Below are 13,085 nucleotides of genomic sequence, written 5' to 3'. Positions count from 1 at the left end.
GCCGCCTGCGGCTTCAATCGCGTTCCACATGGGTATTGGTGATAGGTACTTCATGTACTTTTCTGCACATAACTACTTGCGTGGAAAATTGATAACCCTTTGAGAAGTTAAGACTTGAAAGCGTAACAAACAAATAAACACTCACTCTTGTATGTTTGTTGTTTCCACTCTTGTTTCCATTGAAAGGAAGAATTTCATTCAGAAAAAAAAATACGAACATAATGGCTAGCACGACGTCTTTTTAATTTATTATTAATGGTTTCATATTTTTAATTATGAAACCATTAATAATAAATTAAAAAGTACAATAAACGTTTTATAATAAAAACAATTATTACAAACTTTGTCATAAATATGATAAAAAAGAGGCTATATATATATTCTAACTTCATGGCATGTCATATCGGATTTCTATAAACGCGACTCTTAAAAGTTTTCCCACTTCTTCTAACTGAAACGTCTCCCGCATTTTACGCCGCCATCTTAGCATCCGCCATATTGGATTTTACGAAAGCGGCTGGCATTGCTGGGAGAATTTATTTTTACCTTTTGTATTTTCATCGTTTGGATTTTATACTTTGAAAACTTTGACAAATTAAAAAAATATATTTATTCGAATTTAGTATTTTAGCGAACATTTTTCACATAAATTTTCTAGTAACATTTTTATTTAAACAAATTCGTATACTTCGTTTTTCCATTCTGGGATTCTTGGAGTTATATAGAAATAATGTATTTCATTTGAATAAAAAAAGTTACATCTTTATAGTAGAATACCATTCTTCAATTAAACTTTATACATAATGTTATTATAATATTTGTAATGACTATTTAAATAACTTAGCGCCAGTGCACCAAGACCATCTTACCTTAGATAGTAAATAATTGTACGAATCCAAGGTTATCCTAATCTACTAATTATATTTATAGGTCGCCCGCAACCAACTCTCTCATGGCTGATCGACAACAAGCCCTTAGAAGACCACCTCATCCTCAAGAACGATGGCAAGATAATCATCAGTAAGATCAGCGTCAGTGGTGCTGAAAGGAGCTGGCTCAATACCAGCGTAAAATGCCAAGCTACAAATACTGCTCTTCTAAGTCCTCATGAGAGAACTGCCAGGGTTGAAATGAACTGTAAGTAAATTTAAGATTTTTGTCATTCAGTTACAAATACAAGAAAAAAAACAAACTTTAAAAAACAGGCTAAAAATAGTAATCAAAGCAAATAAATAACAAAATTTAAAAACCATAAAAAAGTTAACCCGTAATTTTATCACAATAAATGTATTTTATTTTAACTTTAAATGGGGGATGGGATTTAAACACGAAGTATTTAATAATACTTTTCCAAAAAAAAAAGAAATTCAATTCGGTTCATAAATGACCGAATTTTGAAGAAACAAACATAAATTAGAACGAAGGCCATTCTTCTCTTATTGAAATCGATTAAAAAAAAAAATTGTTAAAAAACTGACGATAAAAGAACCTGTTTAAAAATTAATTGCAAGTTTTGATCCATAATCACGGACAAATGGTTTTAAGAAATAGCATTCATAACATTTTACAATATTAAATAATAGTTTTTGTTTATCCTTTGGAATATTTTCCCTTATGACAATTACTCTCGTCAAAATTTTCCAAGTACCCTGAATTTTGCAAGACGAAGAAAAATAACGTAAAACATTGTTGTATTATAGTTTAAATTGTCATGCTGAATCTAAATGGTCACGTCTGGAAATTTACAACGCTGGGATTACTTGACACAACACTGTTGTTATGAAATAATAAAATAGGACGAAAGGATATAAGATACACAAGCTCTTGTTTCAAGTTGTTATAATAAGACTGGGTCACTTTTTTTTTTAATAACATCTTTCGAATTCCTGTCATTGATCTGGTTTCTGTAATAATATTTTATATAAAACAGTACGGCCGACATCGGTGGCAATAATTGAAAAACCTGGTGAGCTGTCAGCTGATACGGAGTTCACGTTGGTCTGTGTAACGCATGGCAGTCGACCCTCGGCACAGGTCACGTGGTATAGGGAGAACCGAAGATATACGAGGGGAAAGGTTAGTTAATATAAATGACCAATAGTTTCCAAATTTTGGAGATGGATCCTTAGAATCTTTTCTTATTTAAAATCAAAATCAAATATGCTTTATTCAAGGAAGCTTTTACAAGCACTTTTGTATTGTTATTTTACAGAGCTATATTAAAAGTAAAGCTAGCACCGGTTCGGAATATAGATTCCACCGAGAAGAACCGGTAAGAAATTCCAACATTGAAATTACAAAGTTATTTTAGTTAATACAATTATACATTAATTTATCCTGTCTGAAAGTCAACAAGTATTAGCTCCACGCTTTTTAACATCTACATAATCTTGTGTTGAATAATATGCCTTATTTATTAATGTTTTTTTAACAAAGGATTTGAATCGGCGAATCGAGTTCCCAATTTATTTTGTGGTCTATTGATAAATAAATACGGGGACTCTTATTTTAGTATATAAGCAGTGGTTTTATGTAGTTCTTGGGCTAGTTTCTGAAGATCGGATCTTCTAGTTTCGTTATTTATATGAGTATTTCTCGAGCATAAAATATTTTGTAGAGGTCATTAATCTCACAAGTTTCTTTGGCTGAATGAGTTCAAATCGCATTGTTTGCTTAAATCTTTATAACACTCGTTTGTTCAAAATCTTAAGTCGTAATTCCGGATTCCGTTTTTTATTTTTTATATTGCCTTATTGCGTTAGAATTTTTACAAAGTACCATATTTTTTTTTTTTTTATTAGCATTAGCAGCCCGTAAATGTCCCACTGCTGGGATAAAGGCCTCCTCTCCTTTGAGGAGAAGGTTTGGAGCATATTCCACCACGCTGCTCCAATGCGGGTTGGCGGAATACACATGTGGCAGAATTTCGTTGAAATTAGACACATGCAGGTTTCCTCACGATGTTTTCCTTCACCGCCGAGTACGAGATGAATTATAAACACAAATTAAGCACATGAAATTTCAGTGGTGCCTGCCTGGGTTTGAACCCGAAATCATCGGTTAAGATGCACGCGTTCTAACCACTGGGCCATCTCGACTCTTAGTACCATATTAATCTTTTTTATTTGTAAATATTAGGTAGTAGTTATTACTTATAATTATACTAGAGCAGATTTTATACTTAATGGCGAGGTGCTCGTTTTACAATTTAATTATAAAACTGTACTTAACATTAAAAAAAAACTTTAAATTATGTTTATGTGTATGTGATTTCGTTTCGAAAAACAAGTCCGATAGATTTTTAAGATAATGGGTATCAATACATCAAAATTATAAAATACTTTCACACACCCACGAGCTAAGCCTGTTTTTCTATATCAAAATATGGACTTCAAATATTACGTTGACAGTTCTCTTTTTTTCACATGTAAAATACGGCATGTTTGGTGTGAATCAAATCTTATGCTACTTGAATAAACATGCTATAAATTACATATAAAATTAATTTCAATTCCCTCAGCATAGCGAGATCACGAATGACACGTCCACAGTCAGCCGCTTGACCATGTCTCCTCAACCGGAAGATGACGGTGTGATGATCAGATGTCGAGCTGATAATCCCGTGCTAAGAGTGGCTTTGGAAGACTCTTTTAGGATGAGTGTTGTTTGTAAGCTATTACAGATCTTTTTACGCACGGATGCGCCACCCGCCACGTTAAAATTTCTTTCTTTCATTAAAAAATATAATTTTTCTATTTATGTGTTTACTCTTATGCTAACGTGTCGCACGGGCACTAAGCCATCTTGTAAACGCAAACGTCACTAATGCATGGTTAGAATTTAACGTGGAAGGGCGCACTTTCATGAGTCAATCTATACAGTACTTAATTTCATCTTAAAGAAAACAAAAAAAATGTTTAGAAAAAAATCATAATCATGTCAAAAATCATACTTACTCTTAAATTCCTATGATTTCAATTCTTATGATTATTTTTTTAATAACTTATATTACATATAAAATTTTATAAACATAACTTGTTGGTATATAACATATCGATATGATATTTTATACCGTTCGTATATTCGGTACCGATAGATGGCGCTCACTCGTTATTTCGAGAATCTGAATTGCGCTGTCAATATCTTTGGTATTGGGTATATAGTTCAGCGAGAAGTAAACTTAAATAATAGTCAATATACCAATCTTATTATTCCGTTTAATATTTATATACTACCTCAAATGTTTCCGAATTCGAACGAAACACTAAGGATATGGATTTGAAGTACATACATTTTCAACCGTGTTATTTTTAATGTTTTTTTTTTCTTTTAAAATAACACGGTTGGCATATATTTCGTATAAATAATATATACATAATTTTCTATGATAAGGTAAGGGTTCAAAGAAAATTATAGGAAATATTCACAATTTGTATTAAATTGAAGTACGTGAGATCAAAGAGATAGGAACTATCCAACCTTTTACTTATCAACCTAATAATAATCACAACCCTTGTCACAAAAATTATATTTAAAAAAAATATATGTATTTAAACAAAAGTAACCTTAACACCCTTAGATAAAGTACAGTTTTAATAAAAACAATTCAAAATGAAAACCACCGAGAGAACTCGGTTCTTTTCAGTATTTACCAAACAAACATTTTTGCCATTCCATATTCATATTCGTGTCTCGTTTAATTTGATGCGCTCGAATTTCAACCATATTATTTCGTAATAGAAACTAAATTCAAAAATCAGCTTTGTCAAATTTAAAGAAGTTTTAAATTGGCTGCAAGAGGGATCAATTTGCAAAACTACTCACTTTTTCCAAAGGTCTTAAGTCGCAAGACGTCGCTTTGCGAAAGTGAACCTAAAGTTTTAAAAAATAGGGTTTATTTTCATCAGATAAGCCGGTTCTAACGATGTCCCTGGGCAGTACACTAAATCCTAACGACATCAAGGAAGGCGACGACGTTTACTTCGAGTGCAACATCAGAGCGAATCCTAAGGAACATCGCACCTCATGGTACCATAACGTGAGTGAGTTAATTTGGTAACATATTATAGTTTAAATAAAACACTAAATGGCTCACTTCCACCACTGGACTTCTGACTACTTTCATTTTAAGAAGGCTTGAAGTTTTGGTAGATGATCCAATGCGGCATTATTTGGTTGGCTCATGCGATATATTTTCTTACAATCATTTATCACCCGGCACATAAATTTGATTCACATCTTCTAACTACTCCGCTAATTCGACTTATAATATGTATGAATCAAAAATAGAGGAGTAATGTAGTAGTGCTGTACTAGTACTGAATATATTACTATATTTAAAAGTGTTCAGTTAGTATCATTGGCTGTATGAACAAAAATTACCTTGCTTATTGGATATTTCCAAAAAATATATTTTCTCGGATAAATTAAGGACTATAACTAAGACAGTTTTAATTGTATGATAAAAATTCATTCAAAACAAATTTCTTTAACTGCATGACATTGTTTGTTAAAGACGCTTTAACAACGACACTTGTATTCCAAACTTAAGCGTCAATGAACCAAATTATCCAATGCATAATATCTTGGATATTATAGTCGACAGCAATTTGGCAAAGTCAAGTGACTAATAACCCTAACTTAGTACATAGCTATACTAATAAAAATAAATTGAGGTCAAATAGAAACTAACTTTACCATTTCATAAATTGAAACCTTATGCAGAATTAAAATGAATAATTACGACCTTTTACACAGTAACAGATGATGTAAAATATTGAAGCACGTACCTAAGTTGATTTTTACAGATGATATTTATATCATCTCAGTGATCCTATTTTCATACGATGCCTATGTACTATATAAATATAAATGACATTGCCAGATTCTGACCCATCTTTTGTTAATATATATGTTTATTAATATGACATATTATGTTTATTAATATGTGTTAATTAAAAAATCGTAGAAAAATCGATTGTTGGGAAATATATTATTCTATAACGCCTTAATATAAGTTAGGTTCAAATTATCTGGTTCGTAAGATGGAGACTGGTTATATTATCGATATTATCGATGCTAACGATCTTAATTAGGACATGCCTAATATCCCAGACACTGCTATGCCGTGCCATAGTTGGAGATCTTCAATATACACACGTTTAATTAAATACCACTGATTACTTTAAGAAACAAAAAAATACCAATTATTTAGAGCGTGCGAATTATTTATCCTTATCAGTTGTCAAATAAAAAATATCGGTGCAGGAACAACAAGTGACCCAAAACATGTCGTCAGGAGTTTTCATAAGCACTAAGTCGTTGGTGCTTCAGAGGGTGACGAGGAGGGATGGAGGGTTGTACGCGTGTAAGGCGGCGAATCAAATGGGGGAGACAAGTAGCCAAGCTGTGTATCTTCGAGTTCAATGTAAGTGACGGAAATATAAAAAAAATAAAAATTACTAAAATAATGAGATTCTACAGCACCATCGACAATATTGAAGAGTCTGACATTTTTAATGATACTTAAAGGTTCAAGCAGACAATCGAATATTTTTAATGTATAAATTGTTAAAGTGACGTTGTTACCAATTTGAAATGAGTGATCGATTTGTAAAATAAAAAAATATATATGTTGGAATTCATATATGTGGCATTTATCTAACTAATACCATAAATGCGAAAATTTGGATGGATGTTTTTTACCCAATCACGAAAAAACGTATGTTACGAGACTAGCCCTAGCTTCCAATACGGTGCTACGTCATAGGATATCATAATTAATAATATCATTAATAATGTCGCATTATTATTATTACATATTATTACAATTATTATTGTAATTAATTGATCAATAATTTGTACAACTTTAGTTGATATTATTTTATAACATTTAATACTGGCATGTAACACTATTTCTTATTTTAAAAGTGATTGAGCTGTCATAAGGAAAACAATTGGATGATTGGGGCATTGTAAAATATAGAGAGAGATTGAAACATCATGGTACAACATAATTTTATTTTGCCATCCCGAACTACTGAAATTACACGTATTTACGGATTGAATGAAATTTGACACCCATATCTATATCAAATACTATCTGAAATAGTACCATAGTATATCTATCAGGTGATAGGTGTATTCTCTGCTCCTCTCATAAAACTCGGTAGAAGACGCGGACGAAAATTTATTTCTTTAAGTTTTATAAGTCTTGTTTTATATAATACTAATTAATAGTCTATAACTAATGGTTATATACAATTTCCTTCTGTTTGGTAAATCACATTCTCCTCTTCAAGAGAAAATAAGCACTGATGTTATCTTATATATTACTTTTAATTAAGTCCTTCCTGATATTTTTATCGTAACTCTTCATCTTCATTCCTTCAACCTACTCCCAATTAACTTGGGGTCGGCGCAGTACATCCTCATACTCCATTCATTCCGCCGGTCGGTAGACGGTCAGCCGTCTCACTCACACCTATCGTATGCACCTTTCACACAACTTATCCAAATATTTCTTGGTTTTTTTATGTTATAAAACTCCTTTAATCGCGTGACATTCATCCATCATTATGGTATGACTCTGTATTGTTTTTATATGTTCATTTAAATCGTTGTTCGTTATTCAATTTATGATTAAAATTAATTATAAGTTTATCAACAGATGCACCAGTTTGTGCGCAACATACCCCGCTGGTTATTGGTGCGCGATTAGATGAACCGCTTCGAGTCCGCTGTACAGTGAGCGCGGATCCCGCTGATGTCGCATTTTACTGGCAGTTCAATAACAGTGGAGAGAGCTTTCAAGTGTCACCAGCTAGATATGGTAAGTAAAAAATAGAAAATAATATTCTCGTGGTGGTAGGACATTGTGCAAGCTTGTCTGGGTAAATATCGCTTACTACCTCCAAGCAAACTGACCTTTGCTCCTGACCCCTTGGGCTATTGACATCTATACTCCTAGTTCTAGCTTTTAGGTTAATTTGAGGGGTAAATAGTAATATTAGTAATGCCTTAAAATAGGGAATTGCTATTATTATCTATTTGCCAAGAATACAAAAAAAAGTAACATTTATATTTATTCGTCTCAAAGCTAACGTTTGGGCTAAGACCTCCTTGATAAGAAATTTTGCAGCACACTCTACCACGCTGCCCTAATGTATACACTCGGAGTTTTATCCACCATATGCAATGGTTTCCTATCGATGTATTCCTTCAACGCTGTGTACAAGTTGAATTATAAACACAAATTAAGCACATGAAAATTTAGTAGGCTTGCCCGGGCTTAAACTCAGAATCAGCGTTTAAGATTGACTTCTTCTAACCTCTATGGGCTATCACGGCCCATATCGAAAAGTATAATTTTATATATTAATTTTGTAGCAATTTCGATGATTTTCTCATCAACGACAAGTGATATAAATCATGATTCGTGTCTAATAACGCGTGATAATTGTTAACTTTCCACGATTCGCAGTTATGTGTGCATTTATCATGCACCATAGTTGTGATTGGTGTAAAATTAAATGTGCGCGGACATAATGTAAATCAAGCGTTGAATAGTGCGCTCGTACCTTAATTAAAAATTTATCAGATCGGTACTTAATAGATTATTTTAATGATTCGATAGGATTACTATTAACAATGTTGAATTTTGATAAAAACGTGTGACTGTCTGTCGATAACATAGAACTGTTTTAAAACGTTGATTATTCATTAAAGGAACGAGCGGTTTAATAATGAAAATGTCGTATTTTGCTTGATTAATTTTCAATTATATATAAACGAATAGTTTGTTGTGAGAAGTTTGTGGGAATTGCTTAGTTAATGGCAACACTCATCAAAAACTAGAAGCCGTTGAAATGTGGTGTTACTTAAGGGTGCTCCGTATAAATCGGACGCCGTCAAAGTCCGGAGAGAGAATTTTATTTTATATTCTCTTGCCTGTGTAATATGTGTAATAAGCACCACATGTATATATAATAATAAAGGTAACCGTTAATTGTTGACAGTAACAACCGGTGGTACCATCAGTGAGCTGCGATACCGTGCCGCCAGTGAGCGCGACTATGGGGCCTTATTGTGTCGCGCAACCAACAGTGTCGGGAGGCAAAAGAAGCCATGCGTGTTTCAGATAGTCCCAGCAGGTATGTGTGCTAAATCATTATAGATTTTTCCGAGATAAACGAAATAAAATATATACAAGATCTAAAAACATTAAGGCCTTAACTATACACGAATAAAAAATGAAAATAGTAGCCGTACAAATAATGACCGCGTGGAATGATGGCAAAAATGCTAGCAGCATTTCCCAGTTGAATCGTAATTCCGATCCTCTGGGCAAAAACGAACCAGCCCTCCTTTCATCAATGGAGGCAGTAAAGGGAGGTCTTTTACTTTTAATGAAGTTTTTTGCACTTCTACTCCAAGGTTCAAGTGTTTCAACTGCAAATGGGACGAAGACATGATTTGTAATAAGAGACGATTATTTGTATCGTTTGTTCGCTTTAGCTTTTTCTGCGGCGGCTTCGGCTCTTAACATGGTAACTCTGATATGAGATGGGGCCAGTAAGTCAGTTCATGTAGTGTCCCACGTAGAGGCCGCTCTTGGAACCAATGCCAGTCCATCATCACGAAAAATTCCGTCGTCGATGGTGGCAAGAGCTCATAATTTAACCCTGTGACAAACCCAAATTTTCATAAAACAAAATAAAACTTTGTCATTACTATGAAAAGTTATTCATTTAAGCTTTTATTGCTGGAACAAAATATAAAAAAATTTTGGTGAAACATTTTTTTTTAATTTAAACTACATTTTTTAATCTGACACGTCGAAACACTACATTAAAGTGTTAATAAATGTAGCATATAGACAAAGATAAGACAGAAATAGCTCTATTCGTCTGTAGAAAGGAAAAAATTTAACCCATCGAGGATAGTAAAGATCCGGTAAAAATGGATTCCCTGGAAATCCCTCAGGGGATAACGGTAGCATAAACTATAGCGAATTTCACGGTTACCGAATACAGCAGTAATTTCTGGTTTGGGAAAAGCGTTTTTTGAATTTTGCCAACTTTACGTTTTAACTTATACCATTTCTCGCAATTTTACGAAAACTAACATATTTGTACGAATATTGGTCAATTGTTTTGAATGAATGGCGATGGCTGCACAGATAAACATATACCTAATAAAGCATGAATACTTCAAATTTAGGAGACCTTTATTATTTTGACGCACTAAAAAACTAATATAAAAACAACTCAACTGCAAAAGTATTTACATTCAAATAATCGCCACGTCCATTTTATTTGGCATACCTAGAAAAATAAGTTAGAAAAAATACAAAAAACATGAACATGACATCAGTAAAGATCACATAATTGTATATAATACCATACATAATATTTAGAGTACGTTTTAATCTCTCATTGTATTTTATGTAATTATAATTTTAGATACATGCTTATGAACATCCGTCATTACAGTAAAATGCTAAGCATAAAGACCAACAAAACATAAAATTAATTAATATATTATAATGATAGAAGAATCGAAAAAACATTGATATATATTATTAGTTTAAAAGTACTCAAAAGTGATTACGAAATAAACTATTCGTAGTTTTCCAGAAAATCGATAAATTCCTTCAAAGGTTTTACAGTGTGGCTTCCATTTATTATCAAGATGCATTTTCCTTTTTGCAACTCCTTAACGACGTAGTCAAGTAAAAAAGTTCAGTCGAACTATTCTGTGAGAGCATAGACGAAACTCAACGTGAACATGACCTTGAATTTAATAAAATGTTATTTAACACTGACAACAATATAGATGTAAGTAATACACGTAATAGACGCGTCAGAACGATGTATCCTCTTAAGTTGGTTTTAAAATGATTCAGGAGTGAGAGTGAGATTCGAAGTGCGTTTTTACAGAATAACACGGCAGATTACGATCATTACTTGGAGTTTAAACTACCAAGCTGTTCTACTGTAGGTTGGCCTATATGTATGGTTATATGTTTACAAATTATTGATTAGTTTGGAGGGGCCAAATGATAGGTATAAAAATGCTACAAGTCAAAACGATATAGCAACATCAGTTTAAGAAATCAGGGTAGAACCTACTGCTTGAGCTATAAGAGTCTGAAATACAATATAATTCCAAATTATCATTATGAAAATAACATTAAAAATCTTAAAATAATATTAAATAATAACAATAAGCACGATTAAAACTAAATTTTAGATTTCAATCAAATCATAACTTCAGTTTGCCATAAAAAAAAAAAACGAATTGCCAATCGTAAATAAGGAAAATAATCGATTTTATAGCATCGACGTTAAATTGACAACGGCCGAACAGCTTCAACTTGCGAAAGCGTTCAAATTTAACTGTTAAACTCCTTAATGCCTTCGTTTATGGGTCTTTGTTACAAAAAGTGTTGGAAACAAGAACGGTCTTAATCGCAATGCTAAGATGGCCAAGTTGATTTTTTTCGTGGATTATCGCAGTTGGAATTAACTCTTGTCGATGAGAAAATCACATGTAGATAGTTTAATGGAATTGGAAAGTTTAATGGATAACCAAATCATCACCTTCAAAAATACAAATCACATTAAAATCCTTTTGAATAAAGAAGCAATCAACTAATTTATTATTTGTTAAATGAAAGACTACCACCTGAGAAGAATCGGGTAAAGAAACTCAAAAAACACACATACAACGTGTTGTAATTATATTCTAGTAAAGGGATTAATCATCATCTTCTTATCTGGTTCGTTGGTCTAGTGGCCAATTTTAGCACTTGTAATATGTGCTTCTGTTTGCACTAACAATTGGTGCTGTAAGATATATTAACAGTTAATATAAAAAATGCGCCATTTACCTTTGGAACTAAGTTGTTAATTCATTTGTTATACCCTTCAAATCGAACTCTTTGAGGATATGAGTGAATGAGACTTTCCCAGAGTGACTTGTACAAAGTCCTAGCCACCAAGAACCTCCCTGATCGTAAAAACGCCGTCCATGTAAATCTGTTCTTGTACACACACACATTGTCCTCTATAATATCTATATAGCTAAAGTTCGCTTTTAATAATAGTCACCCTGTCAATAATTTAGAGTTGGTGGGTATTATTGTAATTGTAACTATTATAAAGCTTATCATAATAACAAAATAATAAAATAATCAATAGCCTCACTCACTCCCTTGTACAAATCCCATACAAAGTCTTAATTTTTTGGTACCTTTCTCTCTTTATATACATAAAACTGAAAGGACAGGGGCCTTTAGTATAATGATCATCATTATTGTGTTATTTCAGCTTTTTATTGTCAAAAATAAAATCGTGTTAATGATTATTATTTAATAATCACACTAAGTTTTTCTTAAATAAAATTTGAATTTTTATATGAAGCACGCTAAACTAAAGTAAAATATTGATAAGCAGTCTGGAAAAGCAGTTTGCTGTCAAACGAGTCACCCTCAAGTCTTATCCTCATTAGTTTTTCTCGAACGCCAATTACCACACTAGTCTACTCTAGTAACTACGTCTTAGCTTTCTTAGATACCAGAGTTAATGTAAACTAGTGATGTAACAGTTACTTGCAAAATGTTCACATTTTGAGAATCTTCTATCGAAGATTTCGTGAATAAATTGCAATATTCTGTGGGTATATGTACTGATTACGCAATTAGTCCACCTCTGTATACTGCTTTACTATTTTTTCAGTTGTGTTTCCGATCATTGGTATTTAAATTTTATCATATAAAAGTATATAATACTATTGACCTACCACGGTTTCTCACGAGTGCATTTTATTAATAAAGATTATTTTTTATTTGTATAAATTCATTCCGATTGTTTCCAGAAGAATATACGTAGAAATATTAAAGATTCGAGTTATTATTAATAACTATTTATGAGTATTTTAAACGTAATATATTCTTATATAGATAATATCAAACTAAGCGGAATATCATCTATATTTTATCTTATCTATATATTTCTTAATTTAAAAATAATATCATATCACATTATACATGATATTATTATATACATTTAGTACTAGGGACC

The 13,085-nt window shown here is 32.2% G+C and overlaps 1 protein-coding gene across 1 annotated transcript in view; it reads left to right on the top strand.

The window, feature by feature from the left end:
• The first annotated feature begins 1,082 nt into the window (after window positions 1-1,082).
• The window catches only part of LOC125071382 (neural cell adhesion molecule 2-like), a 37,030-nt gene continuing 25,027 nt past the window's right edge, over window positions 1,083-13,085 (top strand). Inside the window, exons 1-7 of the mRNA XM_047681601.1 lie at window positions 1,083-1,137; window positions 1,931-2,076; window positions 3,521-3,668; window positions 4,908-5,038; window positions 6,268-6,427; window positions 7,670-7,831; window positions 9,018-9,152. Coding sequence (XP_047537557.1) covers window positions 1,131-1,137; window positions 1,931-2,076; window positions 3,521-3,668; window positions 4,908-5,038; window positions 6,268-6,427; window positions 7,670-7,831; window positions 9,018-9,152 — 889 coding nt within the window. The 5' untranslated portion in view covers window positions 1,083-1,130. The remainder of the gene's footprint in view (window positions 1,138-1,930; window positions 2,077-3,520; window positions 3,669-4,907; window positions 5,039-6,267; window positions 6,428-7,669; window positions 7,832-9,017; window positions 9,153-13,085) is intronic.

Source organism: Vanessa atalanta, chromosome 19, assembly GCF_905147765.1.
Source record: "Vanessa atalanta chromosome 19, ilVanAtal1.2, whole genome shotgun sequence".
Lineage (NCBI taxonomy): Eukaryota > Metazoa > Arthropoda > Insecta > Lepidoptera > Nymphalidae > Vanessa > Vanessa atalanta.
Note: the sequence above shows the minus strand (reverse complement) of the source record. Positions and strands in the feature narration are given on the sequence as shown.